This window comes from Lynx canadensis, chromosome B2 (assembly GCF_007474595.2).
Source record: "Lynx canadensis isolate LIC74 chromosome B2, mLynCan4.pri.v2, whole genome shotgun sequence".
Taxonomy (NCBI): Eukaryota; Metazoa; Chordata; class Mammalia; order Carnivora; family Felidae; genus Lynx; species Lynx canadensis.
Window position 1 is genome coordinate 33,979,419 of NC_044307.1, and position 26,686 is coordinate 34,006,104.

The 26,686-nt window shown below is 44.2% G+C and overlaps 1 protein-coding gene across 5 annotated transcripts in view; it reads left to right on the top strand.

The window, feature by feature from the left end:
- Nucleotides 1-26,686, top strand: part of ANKS1A (ankyrin repeat and sterile alpha motif domain containing 1A) — a 179,637-nt gene that overhangs the window by 69,776 nt on the left and 83,175 nt on the right. For 4 of the 5 annotated variants that reach the window (XM_030315303.1, XM_030315305.1, XM_030315307.1 and 1 more), the window contains exons 2-11: nucleotides 313-393; nucleotides 2,153-2,309; nucleotides 4,127-4,189; nucleotides 10,702-10,998; nucleotides 11,795-11,870; nucleotides 12,159-12,260; nucleotides 12,360-12,461; nucleotides 13,850-14,046; nucleotides 18,053-18,145; nucleotides 22,693-22,813. In XM_030315303.1, the coding sequence (XP_030171163.1) occupies nucleotides 313-393; nucleotides 2,153-2,309; nucleotides 4,127-4,189; nucleotides 10,702-10,998; nucleotides 11,795-11,870; nucleotides 12,159-12,260; nucleotides 12,360-12,461; nucleotides 13,850-14,046; nucleotides 18,053-18,145; nucleotides 22,693-22,813 (1,289 nt within the window). The remainder of the gene's footprint in view (nucleotides 1-312; nucleotides 394-2,152; nucleotides 2,310-4,126; nucleotides 4,190-10,701; nucleotides 10,999-11,794; nucleotides 11,871-12,158; nucleotides 12,261-12,359; nucleotides 12,462-13,849; nucleotides 14,047-18,052; nucleotides 18,146-22,692; nucleotides 22,814-26,686) is intronic. The other variant, XM_030315304.1, reaches the window with a different exon arrangement.

Genomic DNA, 26,686 nt, shown 5'->3' on the forward strand with positions numbered 1-26,686 from the left:
TGACTTATCATAGAGCAGAGTTCAAACATATGCCAGAAGAGAAAATGGATTCAATTTTAAAAAATAATACAAGTAAAAACGATGACAAGGGTACAAAAGAGCAAGCTCTTAAATGATGACACTGTTGTCTTGACACCTGACTCCGCAAATGATCGTGTATCCTCAGCGCTGTGCACTTCTGTCATAAATAGCCTCTGTCCTTTATTGGGAATCATGTGACTGTAACTAGTTTGGTTAAACACCACAGAGAATTATTTTCTAAGTAGCTAGCTGGCTCTAAACTTTTTTTTTTTTCCTTTACTTCCTCTATAGCATCTGGAGGGGGCCAAACGTGAACTGTGTTGACAGCACTGGGTACACACCTCTACACCATGCTGCTTTGAATGGCCATAAGTAAGTATTTTTTGCTACATTCCTACCCGACCCTTCAGAACCCAGGCTTTCGGATTGTCTTTTTTGATTCCTATAAAGGATCACTAAGCCGTAGTGTTGAGGAACAGGGAAAAACAAACTAAATTTAGTGTATCCAGAATTCCCAAGTCTCCCTTCAGTGTATAATTTAGGCATCCTTCTCTACTCCACCCCCAAAAAACTCCAACCAAAGGTTAAGTTTTACCTTTTTCTTCTCTTTGTCCTTTTCTGTTTTGAAATGGTGCAGTCCCACACAATGACCTGAATATGAGGGTCACATTTGGGGCAGCCAGGTCATAAAGGGGCTGGGTAATCTGTTAGGTAACCAGTACCTTTGTAAACTGAAAATAGATCAGCTGGTCCCTTCTGTTAAAGGAATTAGTTATTTATTTACTCTGTCTTCTTGCCTGCCATTCTTGCCTCATAAAGTAGGCCTGGTAGACAACAGGAACCATTCTTAAGGGGAAAGGTACATAAACCATATGGCCTATTTAATTCTCTTAGGTATTGGTGGTAGTTGTTGAGGGGAGGGTTTGTGCAGCAGGTTTTATGGAGAAGCTGTGCTTCAGGGGGAGTCTGAGAGAAGATGACATAGGTTCAAATGGTTTGGCAGCCTTTCCCAGAGGGCACTGCCTTTCAAGCGAGAGAGAATGTGACGGCTCAGCCCCGGGGCAGGCACAGTAGTGGATGCAGTGAGTAGATCGGCCAGGATGTGGAAGAATGGAAACCAAAGTGTAACAGAACAGAGGGTGTTATAGAGAGTCTGAGGCTTCATACTCCAGGAGATAAGAAGTAGAGGTTCAGTTTTTATGAGGAGGGATTATTGGAACCATTTTAGATTTTGCTGAGCAGGGAGCAGGGCCCTCACCACCTTGAGGTATTCTGTAACACCTGTGTGATATTTGGCCCAGCCTAATTGACTCTGATGTGCCAAAAACAGGTGATGATTGTTCCCTTGTACATTACACTTTTCTAAAGTATATTGAACGTGATCATTATGTCTTTTCTGTAGCTGTCTTAGACAAAGCTGACAGTAACTCTGTGGAACCCCCTGCCCCCATAACTAGTGGGGTGACCTGAATTAAAGTGAATCTTGAACTTAAGTGACTGCAATTTGTTGGCCAAGTTTCTCTCCAGATGCCGTTGTTATTTACAGTGGGGGTTTTCTTTGACCTCGTGTGCATGGGGGTAATTCTACATTTGCATCAGCTTGATTAACAGTGTCACCAAGAAGAAAGCCAAGTCCTTCTTCTTTGACGTATCAAATGATACCAGATGTGTCTGGCTTATGTTCACAACAACTTTAATTCTGCTCTGCCTGTCTTTTAGCTCCCACATCACTAAATGCTCTGAATAATGTGAATAATGATATTTGTCTTGCACGACTACTTTTATGTAAATTTTATCCCTGAATGCTGTTTAAACATCACAAACAAGGAAACATTGCAAGGTTTATTAGACAATGGGGCCAGATGTTTTCAGAATAATGGAGTATAGGTGGATTGTCTAGAAAACCTAGATAGATGGGGAGGTGATGAGTCATTGTAGTTCAGCTGAAGGTGTTTCAGCCTCGTATCAGCAGCTGTACAAGTAGCTCATGGCATAAAAGGAAGAGACTGGGTGATGAGCTCAGGTAGAGAGAGGGCAGCCACGTGAGAGAATATCTGTGAAAGGGCTTTGTGCTGCACAAATGTAAAGAGCTGTTGGTTCTGCAAACTCATGATTGATTTTTGCCTTCTAGGGATGTGGTTGAGGTTCTTCTGAGGAACGACGCGCTGACCAACGTGGCCGATTCTAAAGGCTGTTACCCTCTGCACTTGGCAGCCTGGAAAGGAGATGCCCAGATAGTGCGGTTGCTCATCCATCAAGGGCCCTCACACACCAGAGTCAATGAGCAGGTCGGAAGGAAGAGAAGCGTTCTTCCATTCAGCTACAGCCTGACGTTGGCCCCAGCACTGTTTCAGTTCCATAGTGTGTACAGCTCAGGCAACCAGCTCTTCCAGGCCCCACAAATGGTTCCCCTCCTGCCAGCACCACTTCTCCCAATGCATCAGGGGGATCTTACACCCCCGAGGATGTACTTCACACGCGTTTGAACGTGCAGATTTGGTGTAGTGCTATAAAAATAAAAATCTAAATACCTCCTGTGCAAAATCGGAAATAATGCAAATCCTGCGAAATTGTTTCGAGGCCATTCCAAACTGGCAGGCTCAATTAATTATGAGTTGTGCTTGTGCCATCAGCATGGCAGTGCAACTCTAGCCGGTAAACAGCAGTCTGCCGCGTGTGCTTCAGTACTGTGTGAACCTGGCTGCTGTTTTACCTACATCAGAACTGGCAGAGGTGGAAGGCCTCGTGCCGGTGCTGAAAAAGGAGCTCACAAAAACATCTGAGTGGAGGTCAGAGGTGATTCAACAGAATGGAAACTAGTTACATGAGGTCCCATAATGTGGATTTAAGAGTGACCATGCTTTGACAAAGCAGAGATCATTCTTAGAAAATAAAAAAGTTATACTTGCATTATGCAAGTTCTAGACAATCCTCTCATAAAATACCGTTTCTTGTAGTTCGGATGTGAGAGTGTGTGTCCATTTGAGAGGAGACGGGCTTTCCCTGTGTGACAAGCCATTCTGGTTTCCTGTCTGCTCTGAACTGAAGCAGGTTCTTTTCCTGGTTGCTTGAATGGGAGAGATGCTACTCCTCTCAGGAAGCTCAGGACTATTTGCCTAATGACTTTGCTGAGAGGAGGTTGTTAAATTACCTATAGAATTAGATCAGGGTTGTTCCTCAAAAAATAAGGAATCATTCTTGCGAGCCTATCTATCAGCAAAGCTCTGCATATTCTCAGGGAGCTGTTAAGAGCTTGACTTCGACTCAGAGAAGGGCAGCTCCACTCTGAGGTCTGAGAAAATTAAAGCGATGCTCCCAAATCTCTCAATTTGGAGATTGCACGTGTGTAGCTGTTCATCAGCTTCCCTTTCCCCTTTTAGGCTGAATTTTCTGGATAGGTGAGCAACAGAAATTTAAGATCATCAATGAGGATGTTTGTTTTCTAACATTAGGAATGAAAATTGTCTCTAGAATTGCCTCTTTAGAAGCTAAATGCAGTTTTACTCCTCCTGGCTAAAGTGATTGTAATTTCTCTTATCTGGAGGAAATTTACAAGGAAGTTTGCTTTTAACTAATATTCCTCAATGTTGAAAAATCTAGTCACCCATTAAAGTCCTTCTCATTTAAGAAATTTTCGGCAACCATTTCTAATCCTGTCTTTGCTCACTTTTGCCTTGGAACACAGCTGCTTGGATTTTTGAGCCACTTGAGTGTGCTAGCTTGTCCTGCTCACAGCTGCCTCCCGCCTGGAGTATCCGTTGATAGGTGGGACACCAGCCCGGTGTTTTGAGTATCTGGCAGGCAGGTGGGTGGGGCAGGGATTGGGCAAGATAGTCTGCAGTAGCTTGAAGGACCTAATGGATCTAGGTCATAGTACCACATTGATTTATTTAAAAGCCATTAATGTGGTTCCAGTTGGTTGCTTGGATAAGAGGGGGTGATGTGTGCTGTGCCCTTAAGGCTGCCTTCCCCATTAACTTCCTTTCCAAGCACCCAGAAGGCACATCCAAGTTGTTCTTGTGTTGGGCCCCCTCAGGGCTGGGCATTGCTTTGATGTATTTCATCCACTTTATCATCACATTTTCTTTTCCTCTCCTTTTTATAGAATGCTCTTGAGATCAAAGAATTCAAAAAGTACGGCCCCTTTGACCCTTATATCAATGCCAAGGTGTGTACTTTGCTGCCAGGATTTCTCTGCATCATTTCTCCAAGCTGCACCCCCTCTTTGGTCCTCTCTGGCTTCCACTCTTATCCACTCAGGCTCCTTATAGTCTCCCTGACTTTGTCTGCTTCAGCCCATCTGCTTTTGGCTTGTCTGGGAATGGGAAATTGCAACTTCAGTGGGTTTTGGTTTTATTTTTAAAACCCATGCTAATTCTGGAAAGGTTGGGTGATTTTCCCGGAATGTCTGAAAAGCTTAGAAATGGCCAAAATGGGAAAATAGAAGGAACCATATTATATGCATAATTCATCATTGTGATTGCTAAAATCATTTAAATTCAAAAATGAATTCAAAATTCAATGACAAGATGTCAAATACATTAGCTTACTTTATAACAAGCACAGAAAATGATTAAGTTGTACTTGTTAGATGAAAAAAATTTTCAGTCTGTTTTCTCTCTTTGTTTTGAAGTGGAATCTCATTTTCAGTAGCTGGTAGTGGAGATGTTGGGGACAGGGGCACAGTGACTCCATTTTACTCTTAAAAGCTATCGCAACTCCTTCCTCGTTTCCTTGAGTTTGTGCATTTCTGCCTGGGACTTTAAAGCCTCAGTTGCTTCTCCCCAGCTATTAGCTTCTCTCGCTGCTTGGTCCTTCTTGGCTGTTGGAAGGGCTCCAAAATAGGAAATGAAGTCGCAGGGTTAAGCAGGACACTGGCCTCGAGTCTCCCTCCTGTGAGGCCGGGGCGAGTAATGGTTCGGTATGCTTGGTGATGAACTGCCCGGCCCCTCCGGCCCTCACCACTTCGGGAGGCAGAGCTTGAGGGTTGGTGATGGTGAGCCTCTCTCCGTGCTCTCACCTGCTGGTTTTGAGCCGAGTTTTCATTCAGGTGAGGTTTGCTTTTTGGCATCAGTCTGGAGTTTGGCTGAGTCAGTGCATTATTCACAGTAGCTGCCTTTCACTTGATCTGAATACAGTAGCCTCAGGGAAGGGAAACATAAGGTACTTCTGTACATTTCCAATGCAAGGCAGATATTCTTTGAGAAATACTGATTTAGCAAACAAAGCTCCCTGTGGGCTGGATCCAGGCAGCCTCTATGGGCCATTTTCTTCAGCTGTTGGACCTTGATGGTGGAGAAGCAGCATTTGATCTGGGGTAGTGAAACACATTAGCTTTTGTTTGGCCCACTGTCTCTAAATTCTGCTTTCTAATTTTCAAAATAGGAAGGTGCCCTATCATAGTTTTCTTCTTGTTTTGGACATGGTATAGTAGAGAAAACTCTGAAGGGTCAAGGTCATAATCTTTCAAGTCAGACCTGACTTTGAATTCTGTGCTGCCACTTACTGGTTTTGTTGACTTAAATAAGTTAACTTAATTTCTGTGAGTCTCAGTGTCCTCTTCTGTAAAGTCGGGTATACCATCTACCTTGCTGGATTGTTTTGGAGTTTAAGTAAGATAATGTATACTAAGTGAAACTATCTGGTAACTAGTAATATTCTGAAACGGCACTTTGGAATTTATTCTTTGTTACTCATGGATTGATGCTTAATGAAACATCACTCAGTCTCTTCAGGGTTTTGTCTTGTGGTGAGGCACCTTGAAGTGACTGTTTTCCCACCCAGTGGTTAGTTCAGTTAGCTTTTATAAAGCTCTGATTAAAGGGTAAGTCTTTGGTTCTTGAAAGCACATTTTCTTATCCCTTGATTTCCCACACGTAAAAGAAAATTGGTCTAAATGGAATAAGAACATAACTTCTCTTTTTGGAAATACTGGTCTTTGCCTCCCTCCCCCCCCCACCCCCGCCCAAGGGCCAAATGATGTGTACTGCATTAAGGGATAAAGCTGTTTGGGCTTTGCTACGAATGCAAACTCTCCTTGAGCTAGTTTAAATCTAACCTCCCTGGCTCTTATCCTGGTTCAGTGGGTTTTTATTGACCTGGATTGTGTCTGGGAATTGTTTTGTGAAAGTACATTTGTGTGTGAAGTCTCATCATACACCTGTAGAAGTTAAGAAGTCTCAGGTGCCTTTCCTGGGAGCAGAGGTAGTTTTCATGAGGTTTCATCTTCCTCTTCGACATAGGGAGCCTTTCCTTTTTCAGCAAGTCAGCATAAACCAGTCCAGAATGTAGGTCGTCCTTAGCAGGTAGAACTATTAAAATTGTTCATTTGCTCCTTTTAAAGCAACTTTAACTTAATCTGAGTATCATAAGGTGAGCAACAGTCAAATTAGTTTTAGGATAGGTCTGTTTTTCTGTACACTTAAAAATAATTGAGTTTTAGAGCCAGAAGAGACCCGGAAGTTGTCTCGACCAGTTGTCTTCACATTCTGATCAGCTTGTCTGATTGCATCTGAATCACCTAGCAAGCTTTTAGAAAACTTTTTGTCTTGAAAAAACATTTCAACTAATAAAACATTGCCACAAGCTGCATTATACTCCTCAGCTAAATTCACCGATTTTTAACATTTTGTCACATTTGCATGCACATTTTCTCTCTCTCAAATATATATGTATATTGTTGCTGTAGTTGATGAGTTGATATTTAGTCATGGACATCATGACCCTTTAACCCCACATACTTCAGCCTGTATTTCCTAAAAAAACAAGGGCATTCACTTGTATAACCACAGTACAGTTGTTAAATTCGGCAAATTCAACATCGATACAATCCTGGTATCTGATATTGAATCTGTGTTCAGATTTCACCAGTTCCCTCAATAATGTCCTTTAGAGCAATTTTTTTTCCTGGTCCAGGATCCAGTCCAGGATCATACATAATCTGGAACAATGCCTCAGTCCTTCTTAGCCTTTCACGACATGGACTTTTTTTGAACTGCAAACATCACATCCCTGGGTGGGACCAAACCACCTACCTTTTAGTTAATAGCCGAACACACTAACCCATTGCCCAGAGATCTGTGTGACATTGACAGTTCTGAAGAATATAAACCAGTCATTTTGTAGACTTTCCCTCAGTTTTCATTTGTCTCCTATTTCCTCATGACTAGATTCAAGCTATACAGTTTTAGCAGGAATGCCACAGGAGTGATGTTATATTCTTTCCTTTGTAGTGCTTCACGTCACAAGGCGCATGGTGTCAGTTTATCTTACTTTTTATGATGATAGATGATTGCTTGGTCAAGTTGGCGCCTGCTAGGTTGGTAAGCTTTTTAATAATAGTCTTCCTCGGCTTTACCCTCCGAGGTGCTACCTTGGCAAGTCTGGGGTGGGACTTATCCAGAACGAAGCCAGTTGGAGAAGCCCTGATCTAGGCCAACTTGCCATCCAGAGCAGAAATCCTTTTCTCTCACCTGAAAGATGAGCCATCTACCCCTTGTTTTATTTGTTTGTATGTTTCTCTTGGTAACAGACTTACTACTTGGCTGCCTCTTTTTGGATGCCACTGATGTTTGGTTTCTTATGCTTGGCTGATAACTGTCTTCCTAAACCTTCCATCTGTCTGTCAGAGTTCTGCCTTCCAGAGCACTACAGAGTAAACCTAGCTCTTCTTCCACGGGGACTCAATTCTCACGTTTGTCCTGTGTCTTCTAAATCTCAGTAGGCTCAGTTTGTCCTTCTGTTCCAATTTTGGTCTATTTCTGGGACCTATACCATTGTTGCTATGGAGAGCTGAAGCTTAGGTGTTTCTAACTTAAGTATCTATCAACCATGGACAAGAGTACAGTTGGGCTGTAGTCTAAGCACTGGGAAGTGATGGCTTGGAATAGTTCAAGAGGAGAAAAGCCATGGAAATGTTTCTATATAGTTTTCTGCTGCTTGTAGTTTATGTGTATGTTATGTAGATGGCACATAAATATAATGGATTTACACATTAAACGGGGTCTCCATATGTAAAGGGTATTGGGATCTTTTTTCTTAGAGATACTGAGTATAGCAAGGGGAAATGAGAATGAGTCTCAAGATGGGCAGGAATGGAGAGTTTGTGCAAAGACTTTGGGGGAAAATTGGGGTGTTTGATCTTAGTCTCCTTTCTCAGTCCAAATACATAGTAATAGGATTCTGGGAACTCTTGAGTGTGTGAGATGCTCCGAGTGTGAAAGAGAAGGATTCCAGGTCTTTAGGAGTCTGTGCTCTCCTTTGGAATCCCTCCCTTTCTTAGGGGTCCATGAATCAACACTTAATGACTTTCAGCCCTGAAAGTTGTCGGGCTCAAAAAGGGAAACGGTAGGAAGAGCTCATTGTGATAGCCTGTGCTCACTAGTCAAAAGATGGGGTAACCACAGACTTGAAGAGCATTATAGTTACCAGACCGTGTCGGGCAAGACTGAGGCATGAGTAAGATGCTTTCTACAGTGTGAATTTGAATATGACACTGTGCAGAGATGTGGTTAGGCCATTTTTAACAGAGGCAGGAAATTTGCTTGGTAGTGATCAAGACCTTGCTTTCAGTAAGGCAGCTTTGTGGTAGCTGCCTTAGTGCTAGCGAAAAAAAATGGAAAAAAAACAAACAAACAGATTTTCTTTTTTCCTCCTGCTGGATAGTTTAGAGTCTTAGAGTTCTTCAGGCTCTAATGGCATACTCTTTATAAAATTGAGGACAGATTATTCTGCTTGTTGGGAGACAACTTGGATGTAAAAGAGACAGCAGTGTCTGCTTCGGAGTAAACACATTTTTCTGGATTGGAGTTTTAATAAGAATAAGCTGACTTTCTTGGCCCTGCTGTCATGCTAATCTTGAGATGTAAAACCCTGCGAATCCTCTTAAAGCTTCTTTGGGTTGCCACTCTGCTCTGGAACCACTGAAAAGAAAGCTCCTGTGCATTTTGTAGATGTAGCTGCCTTTCATCCTGAGAAAGTGAAGCGACAGCTCTAAGTTGGCTCAGGGCCTCACGCTCAGTCGGAAATGGGCACTCCAAATGGGGTGTCTTAGTGACCGGTTGTCACCAGGAACCCCAAAGATGGGCTGTCTGCCCGGTTTCCCCTTCCCTCCAGACTTTTAGGTTGACGTGGAATCTGCCCCTTGGGCGCAGTTATATCACAGGAGGCCATTGCTAACGGGCTGTGTCCTGTGGCCAGTGAAGGCTGTCTGCACTCAGCTGCTAATCTCCTCGAGCCGTGTTTGAGCTCAGTGCTGCTTCTTCTGTTTATCTGTGTGCATTTATCTTTGCATGTGCCTCCTGCTATCACCTTATCTGTCCTTATTTCATTAAAAAATTTTTCTTTGCTATCATTCTGGCTCTTTGGGGCCTCGGTCCCAGCACCTCTGGATCTTTCTGGTACACTTGGCGTAGCTGGAAAAAATGATGCAGTCAAATGCCAGATCAAAAGCAGATGGAATTGCATGCGTGTTTGGGTAACTCCTGGTCTGTTACTTTTAATGTAATTAATAGAATTAAAGAAGTTGTGGAAACATTTCGTTTTTACCTTTTGATCACTGAAAGGTGCACAATATTGACTTACTGGACACACCACCTCATAAGCTTTGTTTCCCTAAGGTGGCAGCAACCTCCTGGATAAATTTAGGAATCTCAAAATCTTGTGGGAGAATTATTTTATTAGTGCATCTAAAAAAGGAGAGGTCACGGAAATTACTTTATTCTTGCTCTACTTATATATTGTCAGTAGTGGTAAAAGAAAAAGCACAATTGGAATGATTAACATTTTGCTTCTCCTGATCAATGAAGCACAGACTTCTCCCGTTTCATCCCAGGTCCTACCTTTAGTTTGACACAAAATTGGCATTAAAGGACCATGGGGGTTGTGAGTTTGAATGGACGGCCATGTTACAACTTTGAATATTTTGCACCTCTCACAAAACATTCCGGGGCCTGATTGAATCTTTCTGACATAAGAAATACTTCCCTGCACTGTAGATTCCGCATGCTTTGATTGGTGCAGGCTCCTGGAGTAGGCACAGGCACAGGGCTTCATCGGGCCCCATGTTCCTCTGGGACTGAGCTCAAGTGCCTCCCTCCCCTGGAAATGGCTGTTGGCTGATACCTTGAGAGTGATTTTTGGTGCTCTGCTCTGTTACTGTGATCGTTGGCTGGTTGATTTGCATGCAAGGAGCTATGCAGATGACAAGCTCTTCCAAAAAAGCTTGTTTGTAAGGCAGTGGATATCAACGAATCCAGAATCCGAACTACAGGGTTGACTGAATATAAACTGTAAAACCAGTTGAAGTTTAGAATGAGTCAATGGCAGTGATATGGTTGGTATTCACGGGCGCCAGGGCGTCTGCCCGAGGCCCTCCACACGCCCTAGTTCACTCTCCTTCCAATCTGTAGACCCCTCCTTCATGGCACACACGAGGAGGCTGTACGTGTGAGCGGGTGACAGCTCCCCTCTGGCAGTCACCGGGGCACAACGTGGCTGATTGGAGCGGTCGGGCTTGTTGGCTGGGGAGTATGTCTGGGTTCTGACTGACACCTAAAATAGTCCCCAGATATTGCTGCTGTTTTTCTCATTTAAACTTCAGTGGTTTTACGTGTGATTGCCCCAGTCGTATGCCAGTCAGCCAGTTACCTTTCTGATGTGATCTGCTTGTTAACTCTTTAGAACAACGACAACGAGACGGCCCTGCATTGTGCAGCGCAGTACGGCCACACGGAGGTGGTGAAGGTCCTCTTAGAGGAGCTAACAGACCCCACCATGCGCAACAACAAATTCGAGACCCCGCTGGACCTGGCGGCGCTGTACGGGAGACTGGAGGTGGTGAAGATGCTCCTGAACGCGCACCCCAACCTCTTGAGCTGCAACACTAAGAAGCACACCCCCCTGCACTTGGCAGCAAGGAACGGCCACAAAGCCGTGGTCCAGGTCCTCCTGGACGCCGGCATGGATAGCAACTACCAGGTAGCGGGGCGGACATACACCCGGGCCCAGGGGACCTAAGTCATTTTGGAAAAGGCACAAGTACCATGCTGCTGGGCTGTGTTCTTATTTAGCACGTTTCACCCCACGTGTCAGATGCTTCCATTTGTTGACTCATTCTGATGTGACACTTCAGAGACAGACTCCTCAAGTGAGTCTGGTATCTTTTTTTTTTTTTTCTTTTCTTTTCTTTTCAGGGGTAATATCTCGTCATTATTCCCTGAAAAGATGTGCTTGTGGACTCTCTCTGAAAATCAGAAAAATTTCATTATCTTCCTGTACAGGTGTTCCCACTGCCAGCGCTTGCCTCCTGCAAAGTCCCATCAACTTGATCTTGCCAACGGGAGACTTAGCATTTCCCTGTGGTGTTAGCTTTCTCCATTCGGCTGAATGGCTGTTCCTTAGGCTTCACGTTGACCAAACCACGTGTGAAGTTAAGGTGGTTTTTTTGCCCCATGTACTTTTCTCCTCATTATCCCTTCCACCCGGGAAGGTGGACTTTTGAGGAGTTTCACCAATAGGTGGCTCCAAGAGTCGCTGTGCAGTTATTTACGTGTGGCCTGATGGTGGCACTTCAGATACACTTTGCATATGGGCCACGATTGTGGTTTCGGAATCCAGACAAGAAAAGTGGGAAAGATAATGACAGAGAACTTTGTGTGGTTTATTTTATTTTCCCGTCCCTTCTTGTCCATGTCCCGTTTGTCGTGTGGAGCCACGCCAAACCTGGGTCACTGTTCTGACGACATGCTGCTCTGCGCTCTCGTTTGCTTTCCAGACGGAGAAGGGCAGTGCTTTGCATGAGGCTGCTTTGTTTGGCAAGACCGATGTGGTGCAAATCCTGCTGGCTGCAGGTGAGAGGTCGGCAGCGCTCTTGTTTACACAGCATGCCAGGGTTGGGGTCGTTTCTCCCTAGCCTCCCCAGAGGGGGATTTTTGCTGGCTGCACTCAAACCCAATGTATGTCTGTCTCCACTGATTGATTGCAAGTGTACGAAGTGTTCTTGGATAGCTGGATTAAATAGCTTTGGACGAAAAATGTTGATCATGCTACTCGGGGCATTGGGTGTCCTGGAATTTGACCTTCTTTGAGGCTGACTTGAAACTGCTCACTCCCCTGGTCCACCTGGTATGCCTTTCTAGGAATTGATGTCAACATAAAAGATAACCGTGGACTGACTGCCCTAGACACCGTCCGGGAACTGCCTTCTCAAAAGAGCCAGCAGATAGCAGCACTGATTGAAGGTATCAGTTCATCTGCCTGTCGGGGCGACCGGGGCACACACTGGCCAAACCACAGCATTTGTATTTGGTGCAGCTTTTTTTTTTTGTCTTCCCGTGTAGATCACATGACTGGAAAAAGAAGCGCAAAAGAGGCAGATAGAACCCCCACATCCCAGGGACCTGTCATCTCCAGTATGGACTCCATACCCCAGAAATCTCAGGGTAAGGTGGCTTTTCTCTTCCAGCGCAGGTGCTCTCGGCTTGAAGAGTTGAATGGGCTTTGGTAGAATGAAAGCATCTTCATTTAAGTAATAATTTCAGGGGGTTGGGAGCACTTAATAAGCTCATATCCAAATGTCTTGTTTTCCAGCTAGTATATGAACTTTTACTGGACACAGCTTAGGCCTTTGACTTTGGACCTCTTCTTTCCTACTTTATTTGATTCTCCACTTTTACACTTGGCTCTGTGAGGTCTCTTCTGGGATGTGTTGTAGGTGGTTTGATCTCCAGGTGAATTCACAACTCACGGAAACCCTTTTCTAACACACACTGTCATGCTTTGAGCATAGTTGGCCCATGTTAAATATTGAACGAGTATCAACTGGTTGGTAGATGTGGATACGGCAGATTTTGGTAATATGTCACTTGGCCAACAAATGTGGTGTGGGCACTCCCTAGACAGTCCAGCCTCTCCGTCGTTAGCTACAATCCACCTCCTCAGATTTACTGAGCAGCCTTTTGGGTCCTAGGTGTGATGAGTGAGAAGGACAAAGTACTGATTGACACCTTCCCTCAGATACAAGCACAGTAAAGAAAGCCAGGAGGCTGGAGGAACGGAACAAAGCCACACACTGAAAAGGGAAAGGGATTTTTCAGAGGAGAGCAGAGGTATAAGGTTAAAGGGTGCTCAGCCTGTCTCTACTGTGGAGTCCTTGCTACCCCCACCTCCACCACCACCCCCACTTGTTTTCTTGACCTCATAATCCACTAGTAATGGGATTAGGAGTTCACTAAGCTCTTGGCCTTCAAGGATTTTACGATTACAGTTTGACTATTTGCCAGAGACCCAGAGATCGCTGGTCCATAACAGTAGGTGATTTTTCAGAGTCACAAATTTGGATCCCAGGTACTCTGAGGTTTGTAGTTCTCTGAGTTTAACCTTGCACAGTGCCTCCGTGTCAGAAAGGCTTCACGGTCCTCTATTTTGCTTGAGCACAGGGAGGTTTTTATTAAGAATTTAAAGGATTACTTAAGTTTCCAGTTACACTTTGCTACATTTTATGGTTTAAGTTTATTCTATCACGATATTGAGGTTCTGGGAATTTATAAAGGTCTTGAGAGGTGTCTCTCATAGATGTCAAGGATTTGCCGTGTTGAATTAGAGAAAAATCTCTTGTAAGTGTCAGGGTATAAAGAGCAACTGAAACTCAAGGAAACCCTTTTCTAACACACACTGTCATGCTTTTCTCCTGTCCGTGGAGCAAAGTAGTTTTCTGCTTTTAGTTATTGTTTGTCAAGTTCAGGTTGATGAGGGGCTCTGGGTGGTTGTAGTGGTTGGAAATCTGAGATTGTGCCCTCGTCCATTGACTCTTGCTCTCTAACCTGTTCAGGTGACGTGGAGAAAGCAGTGACCGAACTGATCATTGATTTTGACACAAACGCTGAAGAGGAGGGTCCCTACGAGGCGCTCTACAATGCTGTCTCCTGCCATTCGTTGGACAGCATGGCCAGTGGGCGATCGTCTGACCGGGACTCCATGAGCAAGGAGGCCGAGGCAACAGGAGTGAAAGCTGCTGGAGTGAGGCCTGTATGTGGCCCGGGGCCCCCGCAACGAGACGGGCGCTGTGTTGTCGGCCTCCTGTGCTTCGGTGGGGCGTGGGGAGAGGGAGTGTGCCCCTAGTGCCGGCTCCCTTGGCAGAGGCCTACATCCTGCTCCCCTGTTCTCCTCGGGCTCGGCCACATCTTCCTCTTGCTTAGTGTGGTTAACTATACAGATCGCCTTGAGGTAGAATTTTGGTTTTCAATGTAACACGTTTGCATCATTCTATTAGTTTTTGGCCTTAGAGCACATTTTGGCCTTAGAAGCATTTTATTTCTGCGTAACCTACTGCTGCTTCTGTCCCCGGGGTCTTTGCTCTATATTGTTACTTTTCTCTCTGGAGAGCAGGTCCACAGTGAAAGAGCTCACTGAAGTAAGCTGTTGCCTGCCCTGAGTGCATTCCCACCTTCCGTTTGCCATCGACACGTTATCCATTTGGACCTGGACAGATTCTGCACTCAGCAGGGTTGTAGCAAGGCTTAATCAGATATCACATATGTTAGTATGTGACATTCCTATTTGTCCCAGCCTTTTCTTCTCAAGGTCCACCTTGCCATCTTACTGCTTCTTTCTCTGGTACTTCTGCTTCCACTCTTGTACATTGTTCTCAAGACTTTTTATTCCGGGGCACCTGGGTGGCTCAGTTGGTTGAGTGTCCACCTCGTGATTTTGGCTCAAGTCATGATCCCAGGGTCTTGGGATTGAACCCCATGTCGGGCTCCATGCTGAGTGTGGAGCCTACTTGAGAATCTTATTCTCTCTCTCTCCCCACCCCACCCCACCCTGGCCACCCTCCCCCTGCTTGCACGCTCGCTCGCTCTCTCTCTCTCTCTCTCTCTGTCTCTGTCTCTTAAAAAAAAAATTTTTTTTTATTACCTTTTTCTCCGTCACAGTTTTCCTCTGAGCCCAAGCCTCAATCAGCAGTCCCATGGAACTTCCTTCCTACATGGCCAGGCACAATAATTTGAGGTTTTGAGCACCGCACTTTTACTAAACTGGCCATTGCTCTAATAGAATCCCAGTGATTACCAGCTTGGGGCATATTTCCAGGTGTATATCATTTCTTCCTGTTGGAGAGGCTGACTTTTCCCTTTTGGTCTAAATTTGCCTTATGACCATTTTGATGAGCCTTTGGCTCCTAGGTGATCTTTGGGTTTTTCAGATGTTCCCTGGGAATGGGCCTGATGCTTCTAAGTGTTCTTTTTCATTAGGCTCCTAGAGTGGTCCTAGAATAGTCCCAGCGTTTCTGCTTGGATTTTGGAAAAGCCCACCAGTCTTGTGGTAGCCCACCAGCGTAGTAGGTATTATCAAGGGCTAATTCAACTCCTTGTGAGTGGTGGGAGCACACACATATGCCAAGCACCTCTGGCATGGTGCTTCTGTAGACAGAGCTGGTTGGTCTCACTTTCGCCTTAGGTACAAGGAATTAAGCAAATCCACCTGTGGAGGAAGGCATTGCTTTGTGGCACTTACAGGTGATGCCCATTAGAGGGAGCTAGAGGCTTTACAAGAAGAACACAGGGTTAGGGAAGAAAGCTTTGAATAACCAAGTTCCTGCAGGCTTAGCCACTGATTTATAGTCTCTTTGTTCCATCCCACTCTAGGAATGTATCCATCGATGGTCTTGCTAAGTAGAAACTGATGCCTCTTGGAGTGCATGCTTTGCCATTTTTCCTTGAGTATGTGGTGACTGTGCCACTACCTTCCTGGCCCTTGGTAATTAACTGTGGCCAAGGGACTGTTCTGCATCTTACACATGCAGTGGATGGTGTGTAAATCAGCTCTGTACTTACAGGTCCCTGGGCCAAAGTTTTCACATTAGAAAAAAGAGGCTGCTGCCTCTCTTTTCTTCCAGTATCCCTGGTGACCACTTCTTGTGCAAGAGGTGTTCGTATCGTCCTTTCTAGGCTCCTCTAGTCTTGAGAAGGGCTCTAGGATGGGTCCTTTTGGTTGTTGTTGTGTATCATTTTGTTTTTCCACGGGTATTTTTGTCCCAAGGTTGGATAATTGGTGTAGATTACAGGCCTGCTCCTTTTGCTGTTCCCCTCCCTACAAGGTGGCACGTGGAAAGGACCAAGGTTGTTTCTGCACTTCTGGAGTAAAGACGGGTGGGGAAAGCAGGACTCAGTGGGAAATCTCATCTAAAAGCTTTGTTTGGCTTGAAAATACGAACCTGTTTTGAAGTTGTTGCCGTTGGGCATCCATCTGGTTCCAGGGACTGTAGGAATGACTGATTTATGAAGGTAGAATACCAAGTGCTGAAGCACATTTTAACGGAGAGAGATCATGGATGCCAAATGCTAACTGACCCTGGCGGCTCCTGAGACGTGGGAGACATCGTGCAGACTTCTCTGAGACTCTCCTGTAATTCAGCATGTGCCTCCACTCTGACTTTTAAAAAATACTGCTGTTCTAGCAACACAGTGAACTAACGTACAAGCCAGGGAATGAGCCTGCAAGCCAGTTCCCATTTCAGGTTCCCACTCCTTTCCCTGTAGGAATGTTGGTTATGAAACATGATTAGGACTTTGCACTATAAACGATGCTGACAGTAACTGCAGGTACAATGGCGAACCTCTCTTCAGCTTTCTGTCACCAAAGATTGTATGTGTTTCTGAAATGGTCTACCCTCGACCTAACTGATCCCTGCTTCAGGGTGTTTCTTGCTCTAGGGTAGGGATTGGCAAAGTACGGCCCACACATAGCTGCCCATTTTTGTGAATAAAGGTTTATTGGAACACAGCCACATTCTGTTACATGTTTTCTATGGCTACTTTTGTACTGCGATGGCAGGGTTGGCTGGAAAGCCTAAAATATTTACCGTCAGGCCCTTTAAGAAGGAGCTTGCCAATCCTTGCTCTAGGACAGGTAACTGACAAATATTCCTTTTTTAAATGGGCTGAGATGAAATCGGGTTTTCAGGGGTGCCAGGGTGGCTCAGTCAGTTAAAGTGTTCGACTCTTGATTTCAGCTCAGGTTATCCTCTCTGGTCGTGAGATAGAGCCCTGTGTCAGGCTCCATGCCGGGCCTCTCCCTCTCCCTCTCTGTCTCCCTCTCCCTCTGCATTTCTCCTGTGTGTACACACGCCCCCCCCCCTCCCCCAGCTCTTTCTCTCTCTCTCTCTCTCAAAGTAAAAAAAATTTTTAAAAAGAAATAAAGGGGCGCCTGGGTGGCGCAGTCGGTTAAGCGTCCGACTTCAGCCAGGTCACGATCTCGCAGTCCGTGAGTTCGAGCCCCGCGTCGGGCTCTGGGCTGATGGCTCGGAGCCTGGAGCCTGTTTCCGATTCTGTGTCTCCCTCTCTCTCTGCCCCTCCCCCGTTCATGCTCTGTCTCTCTCTGTCCCAAAAATAAAATAAACGTTAAAAAAAAAAAAAAAAAAGAAATAAAGTTTCCATATACTAATGATACATAATAGTAATCATTGAAGGAGGTGACCAAGGATAAGAGACCAGTTCGGAGCTTTGGGGAATAAACCAAAGATTGGGGGCAGCATTAAAGTTTGAGCAGGAACTGGTGTTTTTGTCCTTGATTCCTTTCCTCATTACTTCCTTGGTAGCTTTGGTTTGTTAGAACTCATTGACAAGGTGATTCTCTGGATTTACTATTTCCTCTTCTTGACATAGACTGACAGCTGACTGGTTTTCCTAGGCTAGAGTTTTATTAGTATTATGAAGGACATTTTCTGGCTAGGCAGTTGTGTGGTTTCAGTGCTGATATTTCTCACTGTGGTCTAGAATATGAAAAAAGTGTATAATCTCTGCTACAGACATCAAAAAGTAAGGAGTGTGCTGACTGAATTTTGTGCTGGGGGTGGGGTGTGTGTGCACGTGCAAATACTAAGCTATCTGTTTAAATACTGATCCTTAAGTTTAGTCTCTCGGGGGAGTTCTTTACATTATTCTTTTTCATTTCCAAGGGCTAAGATAAGAATAAATCAACAAGTTAGGTACTTGAAAAAAGAGATCATGAAATACTTACTTTTTCTCTTCTGCAGAGGGAACGTCCACCGCCTCCAGCAAAGCCACCACCTGATGAAGAGGAGGAAGACCGTATAGATAAGAAGTATTTTCCATTGACAGCTTCTGAGGTAGAGGGTTGAGGGTTTATTGCCATCACTGAAGCACGAGGTTTCAGAAGGTCCATCAGTGTGTGCTTAAAGAAGACTCTGCTTTCTCATTCTCTTAGCGCCTCTTTGGATTAGTACATTTGTATTGTACACATCAGTAATCTGGAACAAGATCTTTCAAACTCACTTAAGTAGTAAGCAAAGAATTTTAATGGAGCTGTCTGGCAGACGGGCCAGTTACCCATCTGCCTTGCACATTGAAAGTAAACCACGCACAGTTCTCCTGGCTCCAGTATCTACACAGTTTGCCTTTCTGCTTTCGTACCTGTGTCATCTTTTGATCCAAAACGTAGACTTTGCCCCTAATCACTGTCTGTAGACTGCGTCATATTAGCAAGCTTTGGTGACTCTGCCCCAAAAGTCGTCTTTCTGTTTTCACGTTTTCCTTCTTCATTTCACATGAAGAATCCACCAGGACAAACATGGGAAATGTCATAAAGGCTCAATTAGAAGAGAAGTAAGATTCATGGAGGTGGGAGGAATCAAAGAAAGAAGGTTATTTGAGAAGACTAGTCCACCTTTTTAAAAAAGAAATCTTATCGTGAGGCAAATAGTTGTACCTTCTCACGGGGTTAGTCATATGAAGAAAACCATATTTTCCATGATCTTTCATTTTCAGAATGTCCCTTTAATACTTGCCACCATTCAGAGACCATGTTTATTCAGCACTGATTCAAAGTATTATGTAATTTTGTTATTTTATAGCTCGTTCAATACCCTGTTGTTCTTTCATTTAAAAATCAGGTAATATAAACTAGTCAGTTAAGTCTCATTACTGTATCGCTAGAAGTCAGAGTTAACTTTTTTATTGTACTGCCACAGACCATCCTGTGAGACAGGTTTTTTTTTTATCTAATACGAGCACATGGAAGCAGAAGGATGGCTTTAGTTTCACAAAATGTATAAATACAAGGAAGCACTTTTAAGAATGTAAAAGTCAGTGTTGGAAATAGGGGAAGATTTTTATGCTAGGTATAAATTCTGTCCCTGTTTCTTTCTATCCCTTAATTACAAAATGCTTATTATCATGTTTCAAGTAAGAGGTCTCTAGAATTACAGCCTCTAGGGTAATAATACATTGCTAGAAGATAGAAATGCATGGAACAAATCCCTGCATGTTTTTATATAGAGATTTGCTTCGTTACTCTCTTTTTATAAGGGAAAACCTGGTAATACGGAGCATATTCAGTTGGGGCTAGGTCTCTATGAATGCCTTAAGCCACCTCTTTAACAAGGACTTGGACTAAAATTCCTAATACCCAAGGATAAGAGCAAGGCTCTTAAAGAAATATTAGATAACAAGGACTTTCTATTCTCCCAGGGCTTTTTAGAGCATATAATTTGTCAATAACGGTGTCAAGAGATAGGGGGAGAAATCTCCATTTCTCTCCTGGGTGGGAGACTCTGAGATACTTCTAGGACTTGCTTCTGAATAGTCTGGAATTCTGGGTCAGTTGGACCACGGCAGTCAGAAGTTAGAAGACCATGAGAACCCTGGCTTTGCTTACTTAGTGATTTTAAGTACCTAAATACAGAGGTGATGTGATATGGGCCATTATCCTTGCGACGATCAAGGCAGATTCTGTTTGTCGTGTGAATGAATAGATGTTCTCCAAAAGTGGACTCTAATCTTCACTATCTTTATTTCTTATACCGCCAAAACTTTACTACCCTACACCTCATATCCTAGGAGGCGCTGGCTCATCATAGTTTAGACTTCTGTTTGGCAGGCAATCTGCTTCAGTGTTTGTGTCCTGTTCCTGAGGCTCGTCACTGTGAGATGACCCATAGAAACCTTGGAGGGAAGCTGAGTGTAGCTGGCTCCAGAAGAGCTTATCAGATTAACTACCAGGTCATGAAACTGGCTTCCAGAAATTAAACACATACACATGCACGTGCACACACGCGTTGAGATGTTTTTGCCCCACCAAATGGGCTGCCAGCTGCATCAGACTGACCATGATCTTCTCTATGTTCAGATGTGTGAAACCTTCATGGGAGGTTGCAGCTGCTATGGATGGTATCCCTTCCCAGAAAACTGCCCACACCCCGGCCGGTCATTCAGTTGGTCACAGTTAGGTGCTGACTGGTAGTAGCTTCTCTCTGCAGCAAAAATGTTGCTTTCCATGTAACAGAGAATACAGCTTTTTGGCTTTGATTTATTGCCAGCCTTAGAAGAAAGGGGAGAAAAGATTAAGGAATAATTGAGTAAAAAGCAGAATCTTTTCTGTTGAAAGTCAGTTACTGCCATATTCACTGTGACAATCCACTTCTTGAGTGGGAGTTAGGAAGGCTCCAAGAAAAGCAGTCTGTTGCTTTATTATGAGATTTTAATCCCACAGCTGGCAGGAGCCAGGACTAAGAGGAAGAGATCTCTGTAGAAGTTGTCTGGATGTGAGCAGGGGACTCTCACAAGATATCTGAAGGAAGGAAAGAGTTCCAAATTGGACGGAAAGTCATCCTTCTCAGGAAAAATGAGACCATCTTGGTCCAGAACCAGGGGAAGTGAATTTTATGGTCCTGCCTCTGCTGGTTGCTCTCTGTGTATCTTTGGGCAAGTCCCTAGACCTCTCTGGAAACTGGGTTTGGGCATCTGCAGAATGAAAGAGCTGGAGCTGGGTGCTCTCTAGCTGTGACTGTAATGGTTCGGGTCCCTCCCAGCTCTAGCACTTGCTGGGTTTTTGCTTCTAGTTGTCATGCCCGGGAGCAGGCACAGAGTGAACGTGGGTCCAGTGGGCCTGATTTTCCACGTGGAAGTCATCAGCTGTCCTGCTTGAGAAGAAAGGATAGTATGGGCTGGGCATCCAAGCTGTCAACTACCTTTCAGAGAAGCATGCCTACGGCTATATGAGTGCTCTCGCTGTGTCCAGAACACTTACAGACTCAGCTTTCCAGGGCTCCAGCTCAGGGATAGCTGTGGGTGTGTAAACCTGAAGAACCCAAATTCCTGTCTGTAAAGCCTGTGGTATTAAGTTGACACTGTATGAACTGCTTAATGGTCCCTCTTTGTTCCCTTAATTGTGTTCCCACGAAGAGGCAAAAGGAATTAAGCAATACAGGCAAATGGCTCGTTGTAATGAAATAGCTTTTAGCTTCCAGGTGGCTTTCAGTAAGTGGAGGTTCCTGCTGTGCCTAGCAGAATTTCGGAAAGAGACTGTCATTCTGCCTTTAGAGTGGCAGCCTTGTTAACAAGCAGGAGCCGCAGTCTCTTATTTAGTCTGAGGCTCCTGGAATCATTGATGTCTCATTAGGCCGTAACGCAGTGAGCTATATCTCCAAGAAGCAAAACCGTGATGAATCACAAACCTGGTTCATTTCCAGTGAGCTGTGGGACATGCCTGAAGGAGAGGCTTCTGCATGTGCCAAAGAGTCACATTCGTAGGGTACCGCTGTTTGTTAGGCGGACGTGGGAATCCCTCTGAACCCCTCTGTTCATAATATATCACTTCTAGCCAAACTGCTCAAGGGGACATTCTGTGCTTTGCCTTGCTCTCACAATAGCTGATACGTGATTATTCTTAATTTGCCTACGAAACACATTGGATTCTTACGACAGATGAGGCAGAATTGTCCTCTAAATCGAGGATCTCCATTCCCTCTCTCAGTGTGACTGTAGCACTGATGATGGTGTTTCTGGCTCAATGTGAGGAGGAAGTGTGGCTCCTTGGGTGCCATGACCAGCTGTGGCCACAAGGCCCTCAGCTGCCTAGACCCGCCTGGCAGGTGTAGGAGCCAGCGCTGGGCCAATTCTCTTAGCAGAGACGCTTGGCTGCCTGGGTCAGGGATTTCCCCATAGACAGAGCTGCTTTTTCTTCACTGAAATTCATACTGCCTAGCCACTTGACTCTTTTCAGAACAGAGATGGGTGGAATTAGTTTAAACTTGTATTACCATAAATGCAGTAGGAAGCCGGCTTTTGAGAGAAACTTCCCCATAACCCCCAGGACCTGCAGAGAAAGGCTCACAAAAATAGAGAAGGACCAATAGAGCACTTTGTTTCTAGTTTCTAGTAAGGGTCAGTCATTCAGGGTCAGTCAGAAGTCATTTGATTCCCTCCTGAGAAGGTGGGAAGGATTCCAGCCTTGGGGTAGTATGTGTGCATATTAAGAAAGAATCGTGGAGGAAGGAGGCTTTTGTGATGCACCATAGCTAAAAACAGCTTGGAAGCTACTATCCACCCCAAAGAGACCATGCAGAATACTGTTATGATGGGAGAAGCAAGAGAAGGAAGGATCTTGGATTTTATTAATGGCTTTTTGAAGGATATAATGAGGTAAGGAAAGGGGAGTGTTTTAATCAAAGGCCATTGAGATTTGAGGTGCAGGTGCATATCCAGAAAAGCAGTTGTGGTTTCACGTGACACTGAGTTATTTACTTCTCTTCCCACCCCCCCTCCCCCCTTCTTCCTCTCCGGTGAAAAAGGAGCCAGGGATCTTGAATTTGTTCAACATAATCTGCCTTGGTATTAGCCACCCACATGAGAAGTTCTGTGGTGTCTTCTCTCTTAGGTCTTGGCCATGAGACCCTGGATTCAGGGAAGTGCAGCCAGGGAAGAGGACGAGCATCCTTATGAGCTCTTGTTAACAGCAGAAACAAAGAAGCTGGTATCCGTGGATGGAAGACCAAAAGGTACACCCCCACCCCACCCCGCTCCCATCAGAGACGACCTTGAAAGGGTTTTTTAAAGTTTGTGATCCTGAGTGGAAGGAGAGGATGATGTTCCTTGGGAGGAGGGAGCTGGGTGTCATAGCAGTTGGGGGTCGTGGGTGTTGATTATGAGCTTTCATTGTCAATGCCCTGTGTTAGGTAGAGTTGGCTCACCACCCTTCAGCACGCGAAGCAAGGAGGTGGTTAGGTCAGACCAGGTAAGAACCGTGGAAGGAGAAATGGCCCGCAGCGTAACGGAGCTTGATTTGGGGTGTCAAGTCATAAACCCTCAAGTTAAGGCTGTGGAAAAACAAGCCCAACAAGTCAGTCCCTTTGGGGGCAGGCTGACGGCACAGGCTCTGCTTTGAGTCCTGACCTCACTGTGAGACGCTCCTGGGGAGGGGCCCGTGATTGGCTGCCACCCGGTAACTAGAGTGCTCTGTCGCCTTGGCCTACTTTCATTGCCTCTGCAAAATTCCGTCTCCTCCGTGAGGGAGTGAGTGCCGCAGGACGGACAGCCAGGCAGACGATGTAAACGCGGTCACGACAGGGGTGAGCGCACTGCTGGAGAGTGTGTGACAGCCTCGTTCTAAGGAAGAACAAGAAGGGGCAGTGCCATTCCCCCTGCAGTTGGAAGGAACTTCTGTGGCCTCTCCCAGCTCTTTATAGCTCTCAGGTACTAGGTCCTTCGTGGGGTATTATTTGTGCCTCCTTTCAATGCTAAGACAGTCACGCTTCCGGTAAGGATGGGGGTTGCGATGGTTTGTTTGGAACTGCCCTCTGCTGGGCCTGTCAGAGGGTAGGGGGTGGCAAAGAGGACATGTGCGTATGTGTATGACGTGGTAGACCTTGTTTTTAATGGTCCTGTTTAAGAGGTTTCTCTTCCAGCATGCAGAAACTTTGTGGTCATTTTTATAGTGGTTGTTTTGTTTTGTTTTTTTATGGTTTCCATTTGGAGCTTTAAAAAAAAAGTTATAATTTAAATACAATCAACTGCCCCTTTTGTGTACAGTTCCGTGAAGTCTGGCAAATACAGTTATATAACTGCTACCACATTCAAGACAGGGAATGGCTTTATCACACCAGAAACTCCCTTGTGTCCCTTTATAGCCAGTCCCGCACCCCTCCCTTACCTCTGGCAACCACTACTTTTATGTCTGTTCCAAGAATTTTGCCTTTTCCAGAATGTCCTATAAATGGGAAGCCTGCAGTATGTACCCTTTGAGTCAGGCCCCTTTCACTTAGTGTAATTTCACTCGAGATTCATCCGTGTTGTTGTGTGTACCAGTAACTTGTTACTTTTCATTCCCAAGTAGTATTCCATTGTATGGATGCACCACAGTTTATGCATTCTCCAGTTGAGAGGCATTTGGGTCATTTATAGTCCTTGGCGATTACAAATCAAACTACAGTGAACATTTGCATACAAGTTTTTGTATGAATGTCGGTTTCATTTCTCTTGGGAAAACACTAGAAATGGAATTGCTGGGTCCTAGTTGAATTATGTGCTGCACTTGGTAAGAAACTGCCACACCGTGTTCCAGAGTGCTTATACCGTTTTGGTTTCCCATTGGAGTTACAGTTGCTATGTCTCCTCCCAGCACTTAATACTGTCAGGTTTTCAGAATTATAGTCCTTCTAATAGGGTGCCTAGTGATATTTCATTATGGATCTAATTTGCATTCCCCTAATGACTCATGAAGTGAACACCTATTAGTGTGATTATTTGCCATCCATATGGCTAATGAAGTGTCTGTTCAACTCTTGCTCATTAAAAAAAGGGGGGGTTGTTTGTGTTCTTATGGAGTGGTGAGAGTTCTTTGTATGTTTTGCATACTATTTATCAGATATATGATTTTCTCCTAGTCTGTGATTTCTCTCTTTATTCCCTTAACAGTGTCTTTTGAAGAGCAGAGGCTCTCAGTTTTGATGAAGTTCAATGTGAATAAGTGGATAAGGTCACAACTATTTTCTCCTATATTTTCTTCTAGAAATGTTGTAAGTTTAGGTATACGTTTAGATCTGTGACCCACTTTGAGTTAATTTTTGAATATGGTGTGCGGTATGCTTCAAAATTCATTTTTTTGCACATAGATATCCAGTTATTTCAGCATGATGTGTTGAAGACCATCCTTGTTGCCTTTGTCATGTTGTTATTCTTGTTCAGAATTGTTTTAGATATTCTAGTTCCTCTATCTTTCAATACAAAAATTTAGAGTGAGCTGGATCATTTCTACAAAACATCCTGCTGGATTTTTATTGGGGTTGTGTTGAATCTATATAACAATCTGGGGGAGCTATCTTAACTGTATTGAGTCTTCTAATCACATTGGTGGGTTTTTAATTAAAACATATAGAGCAAGTGGAGTAGAGCACCAATGAGTTCTCAGCTGTTTAATAATAAATCATACTGAAATTAACCCTTAAAAAGCAAGTAATTAATGTAATGCTCTGTTTCAAACTGGTTCTCAAGGAAGCATTTTTAGTGTCGAGGAGGAAGGAGATTATAATTCTTTCTCTCTTTCAGAGGCTTGATCTGGACCCACTATAAGATAGCTGCTCAGCCTTTGGAAGGAAGAAAATGAGAAAGTCAGACAGACTTCATAAATGGGGACTGGTCTCCTTGGCTGACAAATGCAAGAATTTTCTTTTTTCTTTTCTTTCTTTCTTTCTTTCTTTCTTTCTTTCTTTCTTTCTTTCTTTCTTTCTTTCTTTCTTTCTTTCTTAAGTTTATGTATTTATTTGAGAGAGAGACAGTGAGAGTGGGGAGGTGCAGAGAGAAAAGGAGAGAGAGAGAATCCCAGTCAAGCTCCACACTGCCAGTGCAGAGCCCAACACGGGGCTCGAACTCTTGAAACCGTGAGCCAAAACCAAGAGCTGGACGCTCAACCACTCAACTGACTGAGACACCAAGGTGCCCCAAATGCAGGAATTTTCTATCCCAACTCAAGAGAGATCTCTAGGTTAAAGAGGAAACTGCCACGGAGGACTTAAGACCTCCCATCTCCTCCTTTGCTTTGGTTTCTTTTAGTTCTGCAATACTGGGCTAACTGTTAAAAGAGTGGGTGGTGCGGGAAGCAGATTTAATTGAACCACAGCCTGTGGGGTGTGCCTGCCTCCAGGCGAGCTGCTTGGATCACTCAAAGAGCTTTCAGACAAAGGAGTTGAGGCATTAAATATGAAAATGGGCTCTGCCAGTTTCTCTGTAGCCTGGAAGCAATGCTTGCAAAAGTTGGTAAATGTGAGGCAAGTCTGCAGATTAGATCATGGATTAATACATAGTCAGTCTTTTCTGCTTTTCCACTAAGGTCCTTATCTTAGGCAGCTTTTAGAAATTAATTTATCAGTTCTCAAAAGGCCATGCTAATGAGACTACCAGAGCTTTCAGCCCTCCTTACTATAATTCAAGAAACTACAGTATGAGGGATGGGATGGGAGATTGTTTACATTGCATTTTAAGAGTGTATTTGTATTAGCTCACAGGAAAAAAAAAATTCAAAAAATATAGAAGTGAATACAAGTAAAATGGCCAAGTCTTCTCACCTCTCGGCTACTCACAGTTGCTGGAGATGTCCACAGTTTGAAAATGTAGTGTCAACTTAAGGTCCTTTGCTGTCTTTATTTAAAAAAAAAAAAAAAAAAAAAAATGACTATGTGAGATTGTTTTGTTTGTTTTTAACATAAAATGTATTTTACAAACTGTTTTGCACACTTGTTTATTTGTTTTTAATTTACCTTGTCTATAGATCATGGGTACAATTTTGTCTTAGTTCTTAAAGATCTACCTTACCTTATTCTTTTTTAATGGTTGTTAAATATCCCACGGCTAATTTTTCCATTCTCTAGTAGATGGAT